This window comes from Carlito syrichta, unplaced genomic scaffold (genome assembly GCF_000164805.1).
Source record: "Carlito syrichta isolate Samal-C Ts95f unplaced genomic scaffold, Tarsius_syrichta-2.0.1 Scaffold308846, whole genome shotgun sequence".
Classification (NCBI taxonomy): Eukaryota; Metazoa; Chordata; class Mammalia; order Primates; family Tarsiidae; genus Carlito; species Carlito syrichta.
The window spans coordinates 450,199-475,450 of NW_007252942.1; the positions used below are offsets into that span (position 1 = coordinate 450,199).

At 39.4% G+C, this 25,252-nt stretch overlaps 1 protein-coding gene across 1 annotated transcript in view; it reads left to right on the plus strand.

Moving 5' to 3' along the window:
- TAF4B (TATA-box binding protein associated factor 4b) overlaps positions 1-25,252 on the plus strand; it is a 150,420-nt gene that overhangs the window by 13,084 nt on the left and 112,084 nt on the right. Inside the window, exons 4-8 of the mRNA XM_008066117.2 lie at positions 488-595; positions 6,260-6,421; positions 6,528-6,650; positions 10,390-10,479; positions 19,052-19,666. Coding sequence (XP_008064308.2) covers positions 488-595; positions 6,260-6,421; positions 6,528-6,650; positions 10,390-10,479; positions 19,052-19,666 — 1,098 coding nt within the window. The remainder of the gene's footprint in view (positions 1-487; positions 596-6,259; positions 6,422-6,527; positions 6,651-10,389; positions 10,480-19,051; positions 19,667-25,252) is intronic.

Below are 25,252 nucleotides of genomic sequence, written 5' to 3' on the forward strand. Positions count from 1 at the left end.
AAAAAAAAAAAGAAATATAAAATAAGGCCCGACACAGTGACTCACACCTGTAATTCCAGCACTTTGGGATGCAGAAGTGAAAGGATTGCCTGGGCAACTTGGTGAGACCTCGTCTTTACAATAAATCTAAAAAGTAGCCAGGTGTGATGGCGTGCACCTGTGTGCTTCCAGATATTTGGAAGGCTGAGGTGGAAGGATCACCTGAGCCCACAGGTTGAGGCTATAGTGGCCGTAAGTGTGTCACTGCACTCCAGCCTGGGTGACAGAGTGAAACTCCTACTTAAAAAATTATGAAATATGTGTCAACTGGCCAGTTGACCAGTTAGGTTTATAGTACAGAATGTGTATAAAACCCATAAGGTTGTCAAACCAGTTACAACAAATAAGTTTGTTATGGTAAAGTGTTTTAATGTTAGCCATAGTACTGCTTGATTCTAAATTACTAATACCAATGACTTTGTGTTATGTTGTTCCCCTCACTCCCAAGAATTCTAGCTCACAATCAATCAAGAAAGTGTCAGTGGCACCTGTTGAGAAATTGGCACAAGTAGGAACTACTGTGGTAACTACTGTTCCGAAGCCTTCCTCAGTACAAGTAAGTTGTGACTTACTTGTGACCGTTTGTAGACTGGTTATTCTCTTATCTTTATTATTTAGCTATTTCCTGCCAGATGTATAAGTTGCTAACTGTGACATTGAAGAGAGCAATTCAGTGATGCATGATGACACTTATCAAACTAGGAACTGTTGGAGGTAGGGAAACAAGATAAACATGGTGTATTTTCTTAGAATATCAGTTTTACTTAAATGTACTGAATCGATGTAAATCCTTCTAATAGTCATGTGTTGTAGTATCTCGAAGCAAGTGCTGAGATAAAATTTTGGAGTATGAGATATTTAGGGATTAATACCTGTGGAAGGGAAGTCGAGTAAGTAAGAGTTTGAATTAAATGCAGGCCCAATAAAGCCTCAGCCAACCTAGTGGAGAACTTTGGAACATGATGGCTTGCCAGCATTGTCCCATTGGGCAATGGCCAGCTGGGCCTTAATTCCCACTCTGTGATCAGTCATGGGATGTGGACTGTCCGGGAAAAGTTATTCATTTGGGCAATGTGATTCTCTGATAGAACTGACAACTGGAGGCTGTGTATTAGCAATCCCAGTGCTACCTGGGACTATACAGATCATTACTTGTGATGGTTCATCACAGTCTACCCCTTACATCACTGGGATCTACTTCCTCAGACATGCTGGAGATCAACTGTTCTTAGATTCTAATGGGCTTCTTTTGGGGGCAAACAAAAAAGAGACGGTTAATAGGATGAACTACAGACCTTGGTGCTACAGCTGGTCTCAGGTTGCAGCTGATATTAATTATCTCCCTCCTCCACTAGTGAGATCTAGATTCCCCTCACCCTTGATTGCTAGCTGTATTGGTCTTGGTAGCTTGGTAACTGGTAACATGACCAGACCCTCATCCCTGAGGGATTGGAGGTCCTAATCACCATACTTTTTAAGGCTGTGAATGCTGCACTTGTCCATTTATCATCACAATTGGGCAAGGAAATAGCAGGAAGCATTAAAGTGAATCACCTAGTTTCACCACACGTAGTCCTCTTTGCCTCATTATATAATAACAACTCTGTTTCTCCAGATAATTGGAGTTATCCTTGCAAGATAACTTTCTTTACTGCTGGTCCCTGGACACAGGAACTAGAAGTGACAGAGCAGCTATAGTGTCTAGTTTAAAGGACTCTTGCTCTGTCCAGTGGTGTAAGTGTGCTCACTGTGGTCAGCAATGGGAAGCACAAAGTCCTCCAGTGAGTTTTTGGGAGTGATGATAAGTGGGTTCATGATGATTCATGCTGTTTCTCCTTGATTCCCCAGTCTGTGTATTTTTGTCCCTGCTGGGGACATAGTATCACACAGAAATTTTTGATTCAGTGAGTATGCTGCATCTTGGAAGATGAAGTATACTGCTTCTGAGTTTGTACTTCACCTGTTCTAATACTTTACTAGGCTGGCAGTTTTTGGGTCAAGCCATATGTAATACAACCAGTGGATCCCATCTTTGAGCTATGGCCACGGCCATGTTTCCTAAGCTTTGGCCCCCTCTCCTACCTTGGGGAGGTGTACCTCTTTCTCTCTCTCTCTCTCATTTGCTTTCTAAATAAATTATATTTTCCAGTCTAACTTCTGTGCAATTCTTTACATCTTTCATGTGTTACTGTATCGTACAACCCCTCCCCAGGGATCTGACTTAACATTTTGGAGGTCCACTGGGATATATATTTTAACCTAACAATAAGAAAGTATCTCCATTTTGTATGTAAAAAAAATAGACTTAGAGAGGATAAAAAAACTTGCTTGGTTTCTGGTAATAATGTGGCAAAGTGGGAATTTGAGCCTAGGTTTGTGTATCTGACTCTGAGAACTCTGTTCTTAATGACCTCTGTACCAATGATCTTAAACTAGTTTTTTTCCCTTAGGATAAAAGAGGATAAGGAGATTATTGGGCCTAAGAGTATGGATTTAGGCCTATTGATATCTATCATCATATTGTTTTATGAAGAGGTTTAAATGCTTGAGACCAGCAGTGTTTTGAGTGTATCAGTTCTTTCATTGGATGGGTTTTCTAAAGCTTCAGTACATACATAATGCCACAGGTTAAAAAAAAAATTGTAGAGAGAAGACATTACTTAGCAACATAATCCTAGATACTTAAGAATGCCATTTGTACATTATAGGCTTTCAGGACACAGAGAGCAAACTGTGTTTTGCTGGGATAATGGAAAGGACTCCACTACACTCATCTTTCTTCAGGGCCCTTCTGGGAGCTGGTTTAGTGGTAAAATGAATTTGTTGGATGTTACTTCTCAGAGTGTATCAGGGATTCTACATCCATGGACTTTAATCTTTCCCTTGCCATCTACAGCCCTGATTCTATTTCTGTGCTCTGTGAAGATTCATTAAAGTCTTAAGTGTTCTAGAAAGTGAAAGCTTGTCTTCACTGAGTTAGTAATCACAGTCGATGAACACTAATTATATTTGTAGTTTTTATAAAAAGGATATCCAGGAGTTCTTAACCTGGAGTCTGAATTCAGATGAGGAAAAAAATCTTTATTAAGCTCAAACTAAAACTTAGAATTTATTTCGACTACAAATATAGGCTTCAAACCAGGGAGCCATGGAGTACTACTTTGTATTAGTTAGTATCTGTAACTCTCTGACAACAGAAGTCATTGATATTTTTCTATTTCCTCATGTTGTAGTTATCTTGAAATGTTATGCATGCTAATTACCATATTGGAATTATGGTAGTTATTAGCTCTACTACCAGTCTTGTTACCTAATTTGTTAATAAATAAATGATATATTACCATATGAAAAAAGATTCTCTACATATAGTTGATCTGAAATGGTATATCTGGGTTGCTTAGTTTTTTCCTTGGATTATTTTCCCGTATATGTATCTATCACTGGTTGTGGACTGTGGGTTTTTTTTTTTTTTTTTTTGTCAGAGTCTCTGTTGCCCAGACTGGAATGCAGTGGCATGAGCATGGCTATTGCAGCCTCGATCTGCCTGATCTGCCAGGCTCAGGTGATCCTTCTGCCTCAGCCTTCCAAGTAACTGGAACTACAGGCGTGCGCCACCATGCCTGCCTAAGTTTTTGATTTATTGTAGAGATGAGATCTTGCCAGGTTGCCCAGCTGGTCTTGATCCCCTGGGCTCAGGCAGTCCTCTTGCCTCCACTTCCCAAAGTGCTGAGATTACAGGAGCGAGCCACTATGTCCAGCTCATTTTTTTTTCTTAATTTTGGTTGATGCATATTTTAAGCTGGGTTACTCCTTAGTGGTAGTCTAGAGAAGTGCAAATGATCAAAGAATGAAGCTAATAATATCTGGTTTTGCTTTGAGAGATAAAGCAATCTCAGTTTTGGATACTTCTTGGAAATATGAGAAAATAGAATTCTTTGTACTTAATTGACTGTAAAGAAACAAAATTTCTTATGTATTAAGAAATTTTAAAAGTATTTTTATACTAATAGGTATCTATGTTTGTTTAAAATGGTTTTAAAAATGGCTCAGTCTAATAAATATAATGTAATAACTTGTTCGAAATTTTGTGTTCACCTTTATGTTGTATTTGATGATGAAGATATGGTTTGGCTGATTGTTAGATTGGAATCTAATATGCAAATAATTTGATTTAGAATTAGTATTTCTCATTGAATATGAACAAACCTAAAGTGATTGTTCTTTCAGACAGACAAGTGTAGAAATGACCCTCTTTGAAATGCTAAATTTGTGTATAATTCATTGGCTCTCTATATAACAGACTTTATACATTTATTTTATATGTACTCCAGCCCTTTTTTGTTTCCCAAGACATGGCTAGTCCGTACCCATGCAGTCTTGCAAAACATGGAAATACCATTGACTGGTCTAGAATAGCAAGTCAAAGGCAGAGTTATGATGGCATTTAAGAGGGTCTATCCAACACTGATTGCATTTAAGAGGGTCTATCCAACACTGAAATGAGATTAAGGAGATGGAGCAAGACTGAGATGATGCACCTCTCCTTGCCCCTTAAGAAGTACAGTTGGCATGAAGGATGCATTTATATGGTAAGGTACAGATAGTAGCTATATTGGAAAGTATTATATAAAAGATATCTTTGTCCTGGAGACAGAATAAAATGCTGACAAGGAAAGTAGAAAACCGTAATGCTCCCTCTACTCGCAAGCAACGGGACACCTTTTCTAAGCTCACATTTCTTTTTGCCTTATTTTGCTTCATAAGGGAGGGGAAGAGTTCTCCCTTGAGGAGCTCCTCCTCAAAGACAATTTTAACCACCTGCTAAAATTCCAGATAATCCTTTCTTAAGTGTGGTAGTCCAGAGAATTCATGGTTGATTGTAAGATAGACTCCTTGACTGGGCGTGGCGGCTCACACCTGTAATCCTAGCACTCTGGGAGGCAGAGGGGAGGATTACCTGAGCCCAGGGGTTTGAGACCAACCTGAGCAACTTGCTAAGACCTCATCTCTACAGTAAATCAAAAAATTAGCTAGGTGTGGTGGTGCATGCCTGTAGTTCCAGCTACTTGGAAGGCTGAAGTGGAAGAATCCTCTGAGCCCAACAGGTTGAGGTTGTGGTAGCGCCACTACACTGCAGCCTGGGTGACAGAGTGAGACTCCAACTCAAAAAAAAGACAACAAAAAAAAAAGCTTTTTTTTTTTTTTTTTGATTCAGGGTCTTACTCTCACCCAGATTGGATGCAGTGGCACAATCATGGCTCACTGCAGCCTCGACCTTCTGGGTTCAAATAATCCTCCCACCTCAGCCTCCTGAGCAGCTTGGACCATACTCATGCCCCACCACACCCAGCTAATTTTTTGATTTTTTTAGTGATGAGGTCTTGCTGTGTTGCCTAGGCTGGTCTTGAATTCCTGGCCTCATGTGGTCTTTCTGCCATGACCTCTCAGAGTGCTGGGATTATAGGTGTGTGTCACTGGGTCTGCCCCTCTCCCCTAACTTTTCTTGTATCCTGTAACATTTAGTGTTTGTCTTTAAAACGGGATTGTGGCTTTATCTCAATGTGGTTTTCTAAATTACTCCCTGACTTGTGGTTTTTTTGTAGTAAGCTTTTTGTCCTGCAGATGGTGGTAGAGTCACACCTCATTTTGTTAGAGGGTAGAAGAACAACTGACATCCTTTTCAAAGTGAATTATGATAGCACATTTTGTGATATTCTTTATGTTTACTCTAATGGTCTACATAAAAACAGTTTACTTGAATATGAATTAATCAGTTAATTGGTCTGCTTTATACTTAAGAAAAAGCAGAATTTTCTGTATTTTTTTATAAGGATTTCCTATTTCAAATACTTTTTGAAGTATTAATAGTATTTTTTTGTGGAGTTCTATGCTTGGCACTATTTTTCACAAACAACCCTAGGACAGTAGGTGCCATTGCTATCTTTGTTTCTTACAGATAGGAATGAGAGGATTAACAGGATTAATTAACTTGCCTGCAGTCAGTACTTGGTAGGTGGCAGTGAACTAGATAGGTGAAAATGAAACTCAGGCCTGCTAGACTCCAGAGTTCCCATAACTGTGTTACATCGTCTTAGGCTCATTGGGCAAAACTTAAAGCAAAGTTGTCAAAATGAATTTGTGGTTTGTTAAGTGTGAAATGAGACACCCACTAATGTATCATAGTAATGCACATCTAACTGTGCATTGTCTTTCGTTTCAGTCTGTGGCTGTGCCAACCAATGTCATCACAGTTACTCCTGTAAAGCCGTCAAATGCTGTAACTTCCCTGAAGCCTTCAAGTTTGGGAACATCATCCACCTCCGCGAATGAGCCCAATCTTACTGCAGAGAATGCAGCAGCTGCTCAGACTGATCTTTCTCCAGTAAGCTCACATTAGAACCTTATAGAAATATAGTTCCTTACACATTTTCTTGAATTCTTTCCTCACTAACATTTTTGTTTGTTTATATCTACATTTCCGTATTTAGACAATGATAGAAAATGTGAAGAAATGTAAGAACTTCCTTGCAATGTTAATAAAACTAGCATGTAGTGGATCACAATCCCCAGAAATGGGGCAGAATGTGAAGAAACTGGTGGAACAACTTTTGGTAAGTAGTACTGTAAAATCTGGCAAGTTCTATAAGGACCCATAGAACATGTTTTAAATGAAAATATATATTTTTTCATGAAGTTTATTTTTATTATTTTTATTTATTTATATATAGGAATGAGGTCTTGCTGTGTTGCCCAGGCTAGTCTTGAGCTCTTGGCCTCAAGCGATTCTCCTGCCTCAGCTTCCTACAGTTCTAGGATTACAGGTGTGAGCCACTGTGCCCAGCCTGAAGTTTATTTTAAATGTATGCAATCTGACAATTAAGTTCATGAACTTTCCACTGTGCACCTACATTTGCAGCACTGTACAAACAGTTTGGTAAGGTTTTACAACCTTGGTATATCAGTGTCTCACAGTGGTGTTCATGTTGCTGTGTGGTGGTATCTTGCTGAGTGGACAGATAGGAGCGGTAAGGAATTAATCAAAGATCTTTTCAGTTTTAAAATCTATTTACCTTAGAACAGCAAACATAAGTTCTCAAACATTTAGTCTCAGATTACTTTTATTTTCTTAAAGATTGAGGAATCCCCAAGGTATTTTGTTGTAGTGGGATTGAAATTAAAACTGAGAGATAAAACATTTTTTATTTACTTAAAAATAACAAACCTATTACATAGTAACAGAAATAACATTTAAATGAAAACAATAGTTTTCAAAACAACAGCAACAAAATTAAGTGAGAAGAGTGGCATTGCTTTACATTTTTTGCAAATCTCTTTTATGTCTGACTTAATAGAAAACACCTGGCTTCTCATGTTTGCTTCCTCATTTAATCTGTTTTGTGATATGTTATTTTGTTGGGAGTATTTGGAGAATATCTAGTTTTGTACTGAGAAGTAATTGGAATAGTGAGTATTTTAATAGCTTTTCTCCAGATCATTGTGGATATTCTTTAGAGTCTAGTAGTTTGTCTTGCAGTCTGAGTTAATCTTTTATCCATGTATGATTTTTATAATGGCATTCGTTGGTTATTTGGAAAACACTGGTTCACTGAGTTATGCAGATCTTCCAATGTTTCCAGATTTGTTATTTAACTCTTTGCATTTGGAGACGTCTCATGGATCACCAGCCAGCAACTTGACTGTACTTTTTTGAAATAGTAAAAAACTAATCACTTCATATTAAATAATATGGCATTGGAACCAATTATTTTATTGTAATGATATTTGACTTATAATGGAATTTTGGACATTGAATTTATTTGTGTCAAAAAGATTAAAATTTTATAGTTTTCTAACATGTAGTAACGTGTGAAACAGTCACCGGCATGCATTGCAGGTTCCTTGATAAATGCTGTGCAGTAGTAATTTGTTTGACGTCTTCCACCTAGTGTTTTTTTATTCGAGCAGACAATGCAGTCTCATTTTCTTCCTTCTACATTAATAATAGATAATTTATTGTCCAACCTGTTGTTCGAAGACAATGTGGAAGAATGCACTTGTGATTCATGAAAACCACTTCTCAACTGATTGATCATATCTCAATATCTATTCCATGTCTTTATCTGCTTTTTTGTGCAATTTAAGTGGAAAATTTCAAGGAAACATACATTTTTGAAAAATTTGCACTTGAATAAGTTTGTCCTGTATAATCACCAGCAATCTCTTTATGTTCCCTGAGAGGGAATATCCAAGTGGTTGGCTAGATTTACAATGTCACCTCTGAGAGGACATCTGAGTGCAAAGGGTTAAGACAGCAAAATAACTTACTTGTTAATTTCAACAACAGTATTATTAGAAAATTCTTTAAGTACAAGTTATCAAGTTTAGAATAGTGATTATAAACTTTACAAAATTCTAATTTTGGTTTGAGAGCCCCTAATTTTTATCATTAGCAGCAAATACTATCAGTTACTTTCCTTACCATTACAGACTTAGTTTGCTTTTGAGAAGATGTTTACCAAATACCCAAGTCTGAATAACCACCGTTGCTTTGTCCTCCTTTCCAGTAGACTCAGTCATAAAGTGCTTTTCCCTGATCATCTTATTTTGGTATACAGCAGAAGTGCTTTAAGTGGAGTTCCCACCTTTTTGGAGTCGGGGTCTTGCTCTTTTGCCCAGACTGGAGTGCAGTAACATGATCGTGATGATCATGGCTCACCACAGCCTTGACCTCCTGGGTTTAGGTGATCCTTCCACCTCAGCATCCTGAATATCTGGAACTACAGGCGTATATCAAGGCACCGGACTTATTCATTCATTCATTTATTTTTGTAGAGATAAAGTTTCTCTGTGTTACCCAGGCTGCTCTCAAACTCCTGGGCTCAAACAGTGTGCCCGCCTTGGCCTCCCAAATTGCTAGGATTATAGTTGTGAGCCACTGTACCCTGCTGGGGTTCCCAATTCGTTATACACAGTATAAAAGAGATGTCTATTGAAGCATTGAGATTTAGTAAAATTAACTTTTACTGCTTCATCATGGAAATTTTAAAGTGAAGCTGGCTCTATTTTTCTTCTTTTTAACTGCAGGTGTGTAGCAATGTAGAATATGATGATGACTATTTCACTTTGCCACTGCCTCTTTTTTTTTTTGAGTTGGAGTCTCACTCTGTCGCCCAGACTGGAGTGCAGTGGCCGCTCCCTGCCACTGCAGCCTCCACCTGTTGGGCTCTGGCGATCCTTCCACCTCAGCCTTCCAAGTAGCTGAAACCACAGGCACACGCTACCACACCTGGCTAGTTTTTGATTTATTGTAGAGATGAGGTCTTGCCAAGTTGCCCAGGTGGGTCTCGAACCTGTGGGCTCAGGCAATTCACTCACCTCCGTCTCCCAAAGTGCGGGATTACAGGCTGAGCCATCGAGCCCGGCTTGCCATTGCCTCTTGTACCAGTAGTTTTACCTGCTCTTGCTTTTGTACCATCTGTGCAAATCTCAACCTAGTGAAAATAATCTTAGTATTTTTTTGTTTGTTTTTGTTTTTTTGAGTTGGAGTCTCACTCTGTCACCCAGGCTGGAGTGCAGTGGCACACTCATGGCCACTGGGCTCAGGTGATCCTTCCACCTCAGCCTTCCAAGTAACTAGAATTACAGGCACGTGCCACCGTGCCCAGCTAATTTTTTTATTTGTAGAGATGAGGTCTCATCAAGTTGCTCAGGCTGGTCTTGAACCCCTGAACTCAGGCAGTCCTCTCACCCTGTTTTCCCAAAGTGCTGGGATTATAGGCTTGAGCCACCACGCTCGGCAACAATCTTAGTATTAACGTAAACGTGATTTAGACCTCACAGACTTTTGAAATGCTTAAGAGTGCAAAGCAGTTATGTAAGTTTTCCTCAGTTCTCTGGAACTGCTATTATGGATTTGCAATGGCATTCGAAAAATACAGTCTTAGCTTTGTTAAGGTAATTTAAAAATTGAAAAAGGGAAAACAACCCAAACCAATTAAATTCCTATTCCCCACCCTAAGACACTTAGGACTCCTGTGTTTTCATTTCTTAATTGTTCTTAACAGACTGTAGTAATGTAGCATTATTCAGCCAGTCAGCTCTTCTCTTACTTTGCTTACTGGTATCTTTTAAAAAAAAAACCTGATCATCCCTTCATTGTATTCTTTATGAATAAATATCTCTGTCATTTATGTTTAGTTATTTCCCAGATGACATGGAAAATTCCTCTATTTAATGATGTACTTTATCACTTGTGAAAAGCTTACTATGTCTACAATCATGAAATTATATACTTTGCCTCTTTTAGAATATTTGTAGACCTAAAATAGTTTACTTTCTTTCTCCCATCAGGATGCAAAAATTGAAGCAGAAGAATTTACCAGGAAACTCTATGTTGAACTCAAGTCTTCACCTCAGCCTCACCTCATTCCTTTCCTTAAGGTAGAGTTATGGGTTGCTTAGAGGAAATGATTTGGATTCGATTACTCAAAAATAATTGAAAACCTGAATGTTTTAATATAACAGCAATTAAAGGTGATAATGATACTAACAATGTGGAGAAACCTCAGTGCTTTCATAAGCTATAAAGCACATTCATAGTGTTCTTTTCATGTGAACACTTTGAAAAAACAAAAGTAACACTTTGTTCATGAATGTAATTTAGTGATTGTATTGCTTAATGCTTATATAGGAATATACAGGCATACCTTGGAGATACTGTGGGTTTGGTTCTAGACTGCCACGATAAAGGTAATATCCCAATAGAGAGTCACATAAATTTTAGTTTTCCCAGTGCATATAAAAGTTACATTTATACTCTACTATAGCTGTTGGGTATACAATAGCATTATATCTAAAAATAAAAAGTATACACCTTAATTAAAAAATAGTTTATTGCTGAAAGATGCTAGCAATCATCCAAACCTTCAGTGGGTTGTAATTTTTTTGACGGTGGAGAGTCTTGCCTTGATGTTGATGGCAGTGGATTAGAGTCATCACTGTGATCACTGATTGGGGCCAAAGATTGGTTGCCAAAGATTGGGGTGGCAATGGCAATCTCTCTCTTTTTTTTTTTTTTTTTTTTAAGTTAAAGTCTCACTCTGTCACCCAGACTGGAGTGCAGGGGCCGCTTCCGTCCACCGCAGCCTCGACCTGCTGAGCTCCGGTGATCCTTCTGCCTCAGCATTCCAGTAGCTAGTCCTACAGGTGTGTGCTACCACGCCCAGCTAATGTTTTTTTTTTTTTTGGATTTATTGTAGAGATGAGGTCTCACCCAGTTGCCCAGGCGGGTCTCGAACCTGCCGGCTCAGGCAGTCCACTCACCTCAGCCTCCCAAAGCGCGGGATTACAGGCTAAGCCACCGAACCCGGCTGCAATTTCTTAAAATAAGATACTGGTGAAGTTTGTGGCATCAGTTATTCTTCCTTTTATGAAAAATTTCTCTGTAGCATGTAGTGCTGTGTGATAGCATTTTATCCACAGTAGAATGTCTTTCAAAATTTGAGTCTGTCTTCTCATACCCTGCTGCTGCTTTATCAAGAAAGTTGATGTCATATTCTAAATCTTTTTTTTAAAGTTTTTTTAAACTTTAAAGATGTGGGGTACAATTCAGGGTTAGGTATACAACTGTTCATTATGCAGGTACCCTTGTTGATGAGGTGTGCCCCTCCCTCCCCTGGCAATTTCCTTCAACTGCCAATCCTACCCCCTCTCCCTTGGGAGTTACCCACTACTGCCAATTTCTTTCTTACAGTATTATGATAATTGTTCAAGGTTCGCTGGTAAGTTGAGAACATTTGGTACTCTGTTGTTTGTTTCTGTGGTAGATCACTGAGTATGATCGACTCTAAATCCATTCAAGTTGCTGTGAATTCCGTATGTTTGTTCTTTCATATGGCTGCATAATATTCCATTGTGTATATGTACCACATTTTTTTTTTCCAGTCCAGCTTCGATGGGCAGTATGGTTGAGTTCATGTTTTTGCTATTGTGAATAGAGCTGTGGCAAGCATGCGTGTGCAGGTATCTTTATGGTAGAATGACTTGAGTTCCTCCGGGTATATTCCCAATAAGGGGATTGCTGGCTCATATGGAAGGTCAATTTCTAGTTCTTTCAGAATTTGCCACACTATCTTCCAGAGAGGTTGCACTAGTTTGCATTCCCACTAGCAGTGTGGAAGCGTTCCTTTTTCTCCACATCCTTGCCAACATCTGTTGTTGTTTGATTAATGATGGCCATTCTTACTGGGGTCAGGTGGTATCTCAGTGTGGTTTTGGTTTGCATTTCTGATGATGTGTGAGGCGGAGTCCACCTGCTGGACTCCGGTGATCATTCTTCCTTAGCCTTCCGAGTAGCTGGAGCTACAGGCGCATGCTACCACGCCTGACTAATTTTTTTTTATTTATTGTGGAGATGAGGTCTTGCCAAGTTGCCCAGGCGGGTCTCAAACCCGTGGTCTCAGGCAATTCACTCACCTCTGCCTCCCAAGGCATGGTATTACAGGCTGAGCCACCGAGCCCGGCCTATTCATGTCTTTTGCCTACTTTTTTTTTTGAGTTGGAGTCTCACTCTGTTGCCCAGACTGGAGTGCAGTGGCACACTCATGGTCACCCCAGCTTCAACCTGCTGGGCTCTGGCGATCCTTCTGTGTCTCAGCCTTCCAAGTGACTGGAACTACAGGTGCACACTACCATGCCTGGCTAATATTTAAAAAATTTTTTTATTGGAGAGACGAGGTCTCACCAAATTGCCTGGGCTGGTCTCGAACCCACGGGCCCAGGCAATCCACTCACCTCAGCCTTCCAGAGTGCTGGGTTTACAGGCTGAGCCACTGAATCTAGCCTTTTGTCTACTTTTTAATGGGACTGTTTGTTTTTTTCCTTTCGACACATTTGAGTTCATTGTAGATCCTGGGTATTAGGCCTTTGCCAGATATTCAGTTGGCAAAAAATTTTTCCCATTTTGTAGGTTGTCTGCCCACTCTCTTGATGGTTTCTTTTGCTTTGCAGAAGTTTGTCAGTTTGATGAGGTCCCACTTGTCTATCTTACCTCTTATGTCTATCTTATCACTTGGGTTTATGATCAGGAATTGGTTGCCTGTTCCAATTTCCATAAGAGTGTCTTCTGCATTTTCTAAGATTCTTATAGTTTGAGGTTTTACACTTAGGTCCTTGATCGATTTAGAGTTAATTTTTGTGTATGGTGATATGTAGGGGGTCTTGTTTCAATCTTCTGCATGTGATCAGACAGTTTTCCCAGCACCATTTACTGAATGGGTTCTCCTCTCCCCAGTGGTTGTTGCTGGAGGTTTTGTCAAAGATGAGTTGGTTGAGAAATTGAGACTTTGCTTCTGGAACCTCTATCCTACTCCATTGGTCTGTATGCCTATTCTTGTACCAATATATTCTAAATCTTTTGTTGTCATTTAGCAACATTCATAGCGTCTTCACCAGGAGTAGAGTTCATCTCAAGAAACCACATTCTATATTCATCCATAAGAAGCAACTCTTCATTCCCATTCAACTTTTATCATGAGATTGCAACAATTCAGTCACACCTTCAGACTCCTTCTAATTCTAGTTTTCTTGCTATTTCCACCACATCTGCATTTACTTCCTTCACTGAAGTCTTGAACCCCTCAAAGTCATTCATGAGAGTTGGAATCAACTTCTTGCAAACTGCTGTTAATGTTGATGTTTTGACCTCTTCCCATGAGTCACAAATATTCTTAATGGCTTGTAGAATGGTGAATGGTGAATCTTTTCCAGAAGGCTTTCAATTTACTCTGTCTAGATCCAATAGAGGAATTACTCTCTATGGCAACTGTAGTTTTTTTTTTTTTTGAATGAGTCTCACTCTGTTGCCCAGGCTAGAGTGCAGTGGCATGCTCACAGCCACTGTAGTCTTGAACTGCTGGGCTCAGGCAATCCTTCTGCCTCAGCCTCCCAAGTAGCTGAAACTACAGGCATGCATCACCGCATCCAGCTAATTTTTTTGATTTATTGTAAAGATGAGGTCTTACCAAGTTGCCCAGGCTGATCTTGAACCTCTGGACTCAGACAATCCTTTTGTCTCCTCCTCCCATAGTGCTGGGATTACAGGCATGAGCCACTGCACCCAGCTAACTATAGTCTTTGTGAAATGTGTTTCTGAAATAATAAGACTTGAAATTACAAATTATTCCCTGATCCATGGTTGCAGAATGGATGTTATATCAGTTGACATAGAACAACATTAATCTTTTTTGAACATCTCCATCAGAGCTCTTGGGTGACCAGGTACACTGTCAATGAGCAGTAATAGTTTGAAAGGGATCTTTTTTTCTGAGTAGGTCTCAACAGTGAGGTTAAAATACTCAATAAACTGTGTTGTAAACAGATATGCTGTCATCCAGGCTTGGTTTTTTTCATTGCTAAAGCACAAGCAGAGTTGAGTTAGGATACTTTTTAAGGGTCCTAGAATTTTCAGAGTTGTAGGTGAGCATTGGCTTCAACTTAAAGTCCTCACTACATTATCCCCTAACAAGAGAGTCAGGCTGTTCTTTGAAACTTTGAAGCCAGGCATTGACTTCCCTTCTATGAAAAACTAGGAAAGTCCTAGATGGCATCTTTTTTCAATAGAAAACTCTTTTGTCTCCATTGAAAATCTATTGTTTAGTGTGGCCACCTCCGTCAATGATCTTAGCTAGAGCTTCTGGATAACTTGCTTCAGTTTCTGGGGTTTTTTTGTAATTTTTTTTTTTTTTTAATGTGTATTTACTCTTTTTAAATTTTTTAAATTTTTTTTGAGTTGGAGTCTCACTCTCACCCAGACTGGAGTGCAGTGGCCGCTCCCGGCCACTGCAGCCTCGACCTGCTGGGCTCTGGCAATCCTTCCGCCTCAGCCTTCTGAGTAGCGGAACTACAGGCAGGCGCTACCACGCCCGGCTGAATTTTTTTGATTTATTGTAGAGATGAGGTCTCGCCAAGTTGCCCAGGCGGGTCTCGAACCCGCCGGCTCAACTCGCCTCAGGCTCCCAAAGCACTGGGATTACAGGCTGGGCCACCGAGCCCGGCTTGTGTGTTTATTCTTACATGTGCAGTTTCTACATAAGCACTTGCTGTTTCACTTTGCACTTTTATGTTATGGAGATAGCTTCTTTCCTTAAATCTCACAAACCAATCTCTGTTAGCTCCATTCGTCTGCAGCTTTCTCACCTCTCTCATCCTTCATAAAATTGAAGAGAGTTAGGACCTTGCTGTGGATTAGATTTTGACTTAAGGGAATGTTTTGGTTAGTTTGATCTTCTATCCAGATCACTAAAACTTTCTCCATATCAGTAATAAGGCTGTTTCACTTTATTGCTTGTGTACTCACTAGAGTAGTACTTTTTAATTTCCCTCAATAACTTTTCCTTTGCATTCACAACCTGGCTGTTTGGCACTAGAAGTCTAGCTTTGCACCTGTTTTGACTTTTGGCATGCCTTCATTACTAAGTTTGACCACTTCTAGCTTTTGACTTAAAATGAAAGATGTGTGACTCTTCCTTTCTCTTGAACACTTAGAGGGCATTGTAAGATTATTAATTGGCCTCATATCAATATTGTTGTGTTGACTGGATGCAGTGGCTCACGCCTATAATCCCTGTATTTTGGGAGACTGAGGTGAGAGGATTGCCTGAGCCTAGGGTTTCAAGACCAGTCTGGGCAACTTGGTGAGACTTGGTCTCTACAATAAATCAAAAAAATTAGCTGGGTGTGATGACATGTGCCTGTGGTTCCAGCTACTTGGAAGGCTGAGACAGACGGATCACCTGAGCCCAGCAGGTCGAGGCTGCGGTGGCCGTGAGTGTACCACTGCACTTCAGCCTGGGTGACAAAGTGAGACTCCTACTCAAAAAAATATATATATGTATACATATACATATACGTATACATGTAACTGTGTCTCAGGGAATAGGGAGGCCTGAGGGGAGAGAGAGAGATGGGGAGTGGCCAGTCAGAGGAGCGGAAAGAATATACACAATATTCATTGTTGAGTTCTTCATCTTATGTATAGCTGTGGGTCTGGTATCTGGAAACAGTTATAATAGTAGCATCAAAGATCACTGAACACAAAACATATTACAGATACATAATAATGAAAGATGAAATATTGCAAGAACTACCAAAATGTGACATAGAGACAGGAAGTGAGCATTTGCTGTTGGAAAAATGGTGTTGAGAGTTGCCATAAATTTTCAGTTTGTAAAACAAAACAAAACTAAACAGAATGCATATCTATGAAGCACAATAAGGCAAAGAACAATAAAGCAAGAGAGGTGTTGCTCAAAGCTTCTTGACTTTGTGTCTGTGTGAGAAATTAGGACCTTCTATTGATTCTTATTCCCTTACAATAATAAACCACATGATGCCAAATTTGGTGGGAAGACTATTATTTTTTAAAAATTAATTTACATTGTTAAGTATGCTCTTCTCTACAGTTAATTGAGTTGAATACAATTTTGATGGAGAACAGTAACTTTGATAAAAAGAGCCAGCTTTGGCAGACTTTAGAAATATATATTTCTTTTAGATATTCAGAGGTTGAAAAGGAATCAAATTGAAATTTATTAAATCATTAAAGACCCAGGGCTATTGTGAAACAAAGACTTGTCTCAAATATTGAAATAATAAAATGAGAAGTTACCTTTAGAAAATATTGGGTTAATTGTGTAGGGGAGGTGAAAGAGGCTTCATAATGGAAGACTCCTTTTGTTAACTCAGGGAAGGAAGATAGGATGCTACCTTTTTTTTTTTTTTTTTTTGGTGTTGGAGTCTCACTCAGTCACCCAGGCTGGAGTACAGTGACCCGCTCACAGCCACCACAGCCTTGAGCTACTGGGCTCAGATGATCCCTCCGCCTCAGCCTTCCAAGTAGCTGAAAGCACAGGCATGTGCGACGATGCCCGGCAGATTTTTTAATTTATTGTATAGACAAAGTCTAGCCATGTTGCTCAGGCTGGTCTCAAACCCCTGAGTTCAGGCTATCCTGTCATCTCTGCCTCCCAAAGTACTGAGATTACAGGCGTGAGCCATCACGTCCTGCCAGCGCTACATTTTCATATGGCAATTAAAATGGTGGAAACTGTCTCTGAGAGGGTGATCACATTCATTAGGAAGGTCCTCATCATGTGACATGAAGTATAGCTAAAGAAACTGAGAATGTTTTTACCAGAGAAGGCTTGGTTTGGGGAAGAGAAGACTGAAAGACCAGCACAATACCTAATATATGTGTGTTTTAAGCTCATCTACATGAAAGAGATTTGGCCTTTATACTTCTAGAGGAAGCCCATAACTAGGATTGGATAGATTTTTCTAAAAACGTGATGTACTATTTTGTGAAACAACTCTTGCCCTTTTTCTGAATATTGGAAAAGTTATAGACAGTTCTTTCACTTCCAGTGCAAAGGTTCTGTGAGCTTTATATATAGGTGCTATACATCGTAACGACAACTCTCTTGAGTTTATGTATGTTTAATTCTCTTTGGATACAGTGTGGAGAAGGAGGAAAGTTAGTCACCACCTACTGTGTGTCAGATGCATTGTTAGATACTTTATATTTAATTTGCATTATTTACACTTAATTTTTATATCAGTCTTTTAAGACTAAATGCTAGGTGATACAATACAGTATTTTCCATTTTAGAGATGAGAAAACTATTTGAATTGACATACTTTGATCAAACTAACAGGTCCAGAATTTAGGCTACCTGATTCTACTTGCTAGATAGCACTAACTTTAAGTTACCAATTATTACCATGAAGCATTTTACTTTGTATTGGCTTTCTAGGAATCTATTCATTCTTATGCTTTTCTTTTTTTCTTGAGAATTTTTCCTTGAGAGCTTTTGGATTTTGCATAGGGATGGGGGATTTGGCATTCAAGGTAAGCAGGAGGTAATATAGATATACATTTATATGGTTGTCTCTTTACGTCTCATTAATTTTTTTTGTACAATTAGGTTTTTCTGAGAATTCTCCTTTTCTTAGATTTCTTGTTTAAGCTTACTTAAATTATTTGTTCATGTATTTCCAAAGCAGTTCGTTTTCTGCTATTTAAAAATTTTGTAAAAAGATTATGAGGGAGTTTTTGCTTTTTACTTCCTTTTGTTACCATTTTATAGATATTTTTTGAAAATCTCTTCAGATGAGAATGTACTCAATTTTTTTTATGACTAAAACAAAAGGAGCAATATTTGTTTCTTAAGGACTGCAGTTTTATGTATGTATGTATGTATGTATGTATGTATTTATTACTTCCATTGTTACTAACTTATTGTAGGCAGATTAAATTTAAGTTAGCAACAAGGAACTCTTCCATCAACCAGGAAGATGACCTACTATTTATCTATCTTTGTATCTTTTTTCTTATGCAAAACAAACAAAATCCCAGACATGAAAAGATAGAACCTGCCAGTTTTTAGTTTTTATTGCCTTCACTGTTTCAGTAGGATATAAAGATAGACATTGACTTAAAATCCAGTTAGAAAATATGCTAACTCAACTAAGGAAATTCTTTCAGATCCTAAAATTCCCTTTGTATTAATTTTACTTTGATGTAAGGACTATCTCTATCCAAAGTTTGAAAGTTATTTAACAAAAAGAGCTAGGTCCTGCTATGGTGTAAATAAACTTACAGTGAAGTCATTAATGATCTGTTGTGGGGTTTAGATGGTTATAGAAACGTGTGATACAATGTTTTATATTGCCAAATTGATATTGAGGTATACAGAACAAGTTTAATCCTGAGACATAGTAATTTCATATTGAAAAATAAAGCACTTTGGGGCTTCCATTTGATTTTATCCTTGTTAATGACAGGATGTAAATAAGTGTTATCAGGTGTCTTCAGCTGAAATACTTGCTGTACTTTTGGTTGACTTTATGTTGTAAGGATAGGAAATACAAAATTTTATTTTACTAGTAGCCAATGTATTTTTTTAGCATTGTGTTTAGTTATCAGTGTTTTTTCTTTCCTTCCCTCTGTTTCTAGAAAAGTGTGATTGCCTTACGACGACTTCTGCCTAACTCCCAGAGCTTCATTCAACAGTGTGTTCAGCAGACTTCTAGCGAGGTGTTGGTCATTCCTACCTGTGCTACAGCCACTTCTCCTGTGGTTACATCAACAGTTTCCTCAATCCAGTCTGAAAAGTCTGTTGTTGTTTCTGGAGCAACAACACCCAGAACTGTGTCACTGCAAACTCTGAACCCACTTGTTGGTCCAGGGGGAGCAAAAGCTGGAGTTGTGGCACTTCATTCTGTGGGCCCAGCTGCTGTACCAGGAGGAACAACAGCTGGAACTGTTTTGCTTCAGACTTCAAAACCACTTGTGACATCTGTACCAAACACAGTGACAGCAGTTGCACTGCAGCCCGAAAAGCCAGTTGCCTCTGGAACAGCTGTAACGCTAGCCCTTCCAACAGTAACTTTTGGAGAAACTTCAGCTGCAGCTATATGTCTTCCATCTGTGAAACCTGTTGTTACTTCTGCTCGGACCACAACTGACAAGCCCATCATCGGCGCTCCAATCCAGATCAGACTTGCCCAGTCAGGTCCTGTCCTTTCACAATCAACTGGGATTCCACAGGCAGTTAAAGTCAAGCAGCTAGTGAGTAACATTTCATTTCTTGCTCAATTATTTGAAAATTTAAAACCATCAGAAAACCAGCAAGACTTGTAAAAAACTGGCAAGGCTGTATACCATTTGCCAGGTTTGACCAGTTGTTAATTTTTTACCTCATTTGTTTTGTCTCCCTCTTGCTACTTATATCCAAAAGCATACATATGTTTTTGCTGAACATTTGAGAATTAGTTGAAAAAATTTTGACAGTGCACAGTGTATGTGTCTCTTAAAAAGTGTTTATTTTTCTATAACCACAACATATTTGGCACAAAGGGGAAATTAATATTTCCCCCGTTGCCCCAATAATATCATTTTAGAGCTTTTTTTTTTCTGGTCTTGTTCCTAATGAATAATTGCATATTATGTTTAGTTGACATATCTCTTTAGTCTCTTTTTTTCTTTTTCTGAATTGGAGTCTCATTCTGTCACCCAAACTAGAGTGCAGTGGCACAATCATGGCTCGCCACAGCCTTGACCTACTGGGCTCAGGCGATCCTTCCACCTCAGCCTCTTGAGTAGCTGGGACTATAGGCGCATGCCATCTATACAGCTAATCTTTTCCTTTTTTGTAGAGACAAGGTCTTGCTGTGTTACCTTGGCTGGTCTTAAATTCTGGGCTCAAGCAGTCCTCCTACCTCAGCCTCCCAAGGTGCTGGGATTATAGATTATAGACATGAGCCACCATGCCTGGCTCTTTGGCTCTTTGAAATCTAGAAGAGTTTTCAACCTTTTTGTAGTTGTTATGTTATAATGCTTTAAGTGTCCAGATTAGTTGTTTTGCAGAATGTTCCTATAGTTTGTTTCGTCTGGTTGTTTTCTCAAGCTTAGATTCAGGTTAAATATTTTTGACGGAGTTATTATGGAGATGGTATTGTGGTAACATTTCTTTAAATGAAAAATGCTGAGGCGAGAGGAAGGTAGTGAGGGGATATATGAGTAAGATGGTGTGTCTTTTTCTAAACTTGGTAGATTGGGAAGTTCTTGGGTGAAAGAAGGAAATTTTAACTATTTGTCAATTTAGTGTTTAGAATAGTCTTTATTTAAGAAAAGACAAGTTTTATCAGTGGACTATGAAAGTATCATTAATATGTGGGAGATATAAACGTGGTGAATTAATTAGAAATCATAATTTTTTTTTAGTAAAGTTCTTCCTTACCTTTTGCCATAACAGAACTCACCATTCTTTTGATTTTTGGTGATTCCTTTTTTTTTTGTAGCCCTTTGTATTGGAGTCTGTGTTTTATATCTGTTTGTTTTGGTTCATTCTGCTTCTTGAGATAGTAAACTTTATAGATATCTCAGTCTTGTTTGGGTGATCAAAATAAGAAATATCTGTGGATGATTGTCTTCTGAGGCAAAAGACCAACTTTTGTCATAGCACAAAATAAGTCGATTAGTCACCAGAATTGGAGAGTAGTCAAACTCTTGGGTAGGTGGAAAGTTGTCATCATTTCCTGGGTAATAATCTTTTCTCATCCCTTCCTATTCTGGGTCTGATTTTCAAATGGAAATTTGTAACTGCTTTGCAGGATTTCTCTTGGGTGACTGAATTCAATCTCAGAGATAAAATATTTTTAGAAGCAGTGATTCTTTTTTTTTTTTTTTGAGTTGGAGTCTCACTCTGTCGCCCAGATTGGAGTGCAGTGGCCACTCCCGGCCACTGCAGCCTCGACCTGCTGGGCTCCGGCGATCCTTCCGCCTCACCTTGGAAGTAGCTGGAACTACAGGCGCGTGCTAGCACACCCAGCTAATTTTTTGATTTATTGTAGAGATGTGGTCTCCCTAAGTTGCCCAGGCGGGTCTCGAACCCCCGGGTTCAGGCAATCCACTCACCTCAGCCTCCCAAAGTGCGAGATTACAGGCTGAGCCACCAAGCCTGGCTAGAAGCAGTGATTCTTTTTTTTTTTTTTGAGTTGGAGTATCACTCTGTCACCCAGACTGGAGTGCAGTGGCCACTCCCGGCCACCGCAGCCTCGACCTGCTGGGCTCTGGCGATCCTTCCACCTCAGCCTAACAAGTAGCTGGAACTATAGGGGTGCACTACCACACCCGGCTAATTTTTGATTTATTGTAGAAACGATGTCTCACTGCCCGGGCTGGTCTTGAACTCGCGAGCTCAGGCAGTCCATTCGCCTCGGCCTCCCAAAGTGCTGGGATTACAGGCTGAGCCACCGAGCCCAGCTGAAGCAGTGATTCTTAAACATCATTCTGGGTAGCCAGGTTTGGGAACCATTGGAACAGAGGAATTGCTCCCAAGGAAAGGCCTCTTTTTGGTGGAGCTGAACAAAATTGAAATCCTCTTTTTGTTTCATAGCTGATTCTTGAATCATGCTAATCTTTATTGTACATCTGTAACATGTAGGTCCGGAGGTAAAATAATACTTTACATAGAGATTTTACAGTGTGTCATTTATGTGCTGTGGTTTTTAAAATAATTTTATGATGAGAAAAGGGCAGGGAGAAGACAAAGAATCCACATATTCCAAGTGGACCCATCTAGTGACAGTCAAGTAATGGATCTCAGATTAGGAACCAGTAACTTTTCTATTCTGTTTTGTTGGTACTCTGGCAAGAACTTCTGGGTTTCTAGAATGCCTGAAGCAGTAAACTGGTAATAATATCTTGGCCACATTTTCATTTAATAGATTTCATTTGTTGTACATCATAAATAATTTCGATGAGAAAAAAAGTGTAACAAAATCTGATAATACACTTTTGTTATTTGTTTTTAAACATAGGATTCTGCTCTCTTGCCCAGGTTGAAGTGCAGTGATGCTGTTTTAGCTCACTGTAACCCTGACCTTCTGGGCTTGGTGATCCTTCCACCTCAGTCTCCCAAGTGACTGAGACTACAGGTACTCATCACCATGCCCTGCTAATTTTTATTTTTTGTTTTTTGTAATGATGGGGTCATGCTATGTTGTCCAGGCTTGTTTCAAACTCCTAGGCTCAAGCAGTCTTCACCTTGGCCTCTCAAAGTGCTGGGATTATAGGCATGAGCCTCCGCACCTTGCGAAAGACTCAATTTTTGTTTTGAGTAGGAGTCTCACTCTGTCACCCAAGCTGGAGGTGACATGCTGCTCACAGCCACCACAGCCTTGACCTGCTGGGCTCAGGTGATTCTTCTGTCTCAGCCTACCAACTAGCTGGAACTACAGGCATGCACTGCCACACCTGGCTAATTTTTTGGTTTATTGTAGAAACGAGGTTTCGTCAAGTAGTCCAGGCTGGTCTCGAACCCCTGAGCTCAGGCAGTCCTCTTGCCTTGGCCTCACAAAGTATTGGGATTTCAGACGTGCATCACTGCGCCCAGCCTAAAAGGCTCCGTTTTTTTTAGCCGGGCTCGGTGGCTCAGCCTGTAATCCCGTGCTTTGGGAGGCTGAGGTGAGTGGATTGCCTGAACCCGCAGGTTCGAGACCCGCCTGGGCAACTTGGCGAGACCTCATCTCTACAATAAATAAAAAAATTAGCTGGGCGTGGTACACTCGCCTGTAGTTCCAGCTACTTGGAAGGCTGAGGTGGAAGGATCGCTGGAGCCCAGCAGGTCGAGGCTACAGTGGTTGGGAGCAGCCACTGCACTCCAGTCTGGGTGACAGAGTGAGACTCCAACTCAAAAAAAAAAAAAACAAAAAGCAACTCAGTTTTTAAAGAACATAACAGTGCTTTCTTTTTTGTTTGATACACAGAAGCAAATTTCTCTTCTTTGAGCTAATTTCTATCTCTCTAAAGGAATTTCAATCTCCATAAGATGCCTAATACTGTGGTTTTATGTGGTATTTTCTTTGAAAGAGCACTAATGAATTCTCTTACATGTTATCACTCATTTTCTTTTGTCCAGCAGGTGTGCAGGAATATGCTGCCTGTATTTTTTTGGACTAGGTACATATATTGCCCCAGGTGCTACAGTCATTAAGATGAGAAGAGGATTTAGGGTTGTTAAGTCCCAGCTCAAAACTGTGTTATATTTTTGTGTACTCATCAAAAATGGTATGAAGACTAACTGGTGCCAATTTTAATAAGAGTGAGAGGCTCCCTAAAGGAAACATAATTATTTGGGAATAGAGCATTGCAGTGAGAATAGAAATACCATAGTAAACTATGTGTTTATTCAGGGAGTTTACCAAAAGCTTTTGTTTTTGTTTTTTAAAGACTCACAGTCTTGTTCTGTCTCCCAGGCTGGAATACAGTGGCAAGATTATGGCTAACTACAGCCTCAATCTCCTGCACTTAGGCAATCTTCCCGTCTCAGTCTCCTGAGTAGGTGGGACTCCAGGTGCCAGACACCACACCCAGCTAAGTTTTTACTTTTTTTTTGGAGATGGAGTGTTACTATGTTGTCCAGGGTGGTCTTGAACTCCTGGCTTCAAGGAATCCTCCTGCCTTAGCCTTTGGAGTAAAGGAAGGCAAAGGTTTTGGAAGAAAAGTGAGAGGAATTGCATAATTGTTTTGAAATGATTATCCTTGGCTACAAAGATCAGTAACAACAGTGACGTCAGTCCAAGATTAGACAAGCAGTTGATGAGCAGATGTCCTTGCAGAAGAACTTTTCATATAAGGTTGAGATGGCCTTTATGCAAGGTTATGACTTTGGCAGCCTTTTGTGATACTTTTTATCATCAGATATTCTAGCATAAGAAGTCTTTCTTATTCTTTGCCAGCTCTGTTTGTCAGTGTTGTTGTTTTTTTTAAAATCCAAAAAGCACAAGTGACTTCATTTTTATTCTGACAGCTTTCACACTGGTAAACAATTTTCTAATAATGTTACTGTCTTTCATAATTAAAATACTGAAAATAATACCTAACAAAGTGTCAAGGAGGAAGATTCAAACAATAGGGCAATAAGCAGGAAGTGTTGATAGTGTTTCTCTTGAGTTCCAGTCTGAATGCACAAATGGACCTCTGAATGTATATCCTTTGTATAATTTAAATCTAATCCCTAGCATTACAGTGCATGAGTATGATCTCAGTTTCATTGGAATGTATCTTTTTTTTTTTTTTTTTGAGTCAGAGTCTCACTCTGTCGCCCAGGCTAGAGCACAGTGGCATGATCATTGCCACTGCAGCCTCGACCTGCTGGACTCAGGCAATCCTTCTGTTTCATCCTTCCAAATAACCAGAACTACAGGCACATACCACCATGGCCCACTATTTTGTTTGTTTGTTTGTTTGATTGACTGATTGATTGATTGTAAAGATGAGGTCTTGCCAAGTTGCCCAGGCTGGACTCGAACTTCTGGGCTCAGGCATTCCTCTCACCTCTATCTCCCGAAATGCTAGTATTACAGGAGCGAGCCACTGTGCCCAGCAGAATATAGTATTTTTAAAGGAATTCTTTCTTATTTCAAAGAATAAATCAATTGAATTATTCTAACATACTTCTTCTCTAGGTGTACTAGTTCCTATAGGATTACTTACCAGGACATTTTGTGTTACCTTTTAATTTTAGTAATACACATTAGACTTTTAAATTTTATTTACAGGATATTAGAAAGTTGACTAAATTGTACTCTCAAATTTTTGTGCATAAGTCTGTTTCCTGCTATGACCATGACTCGTTTATATTAGCCATAT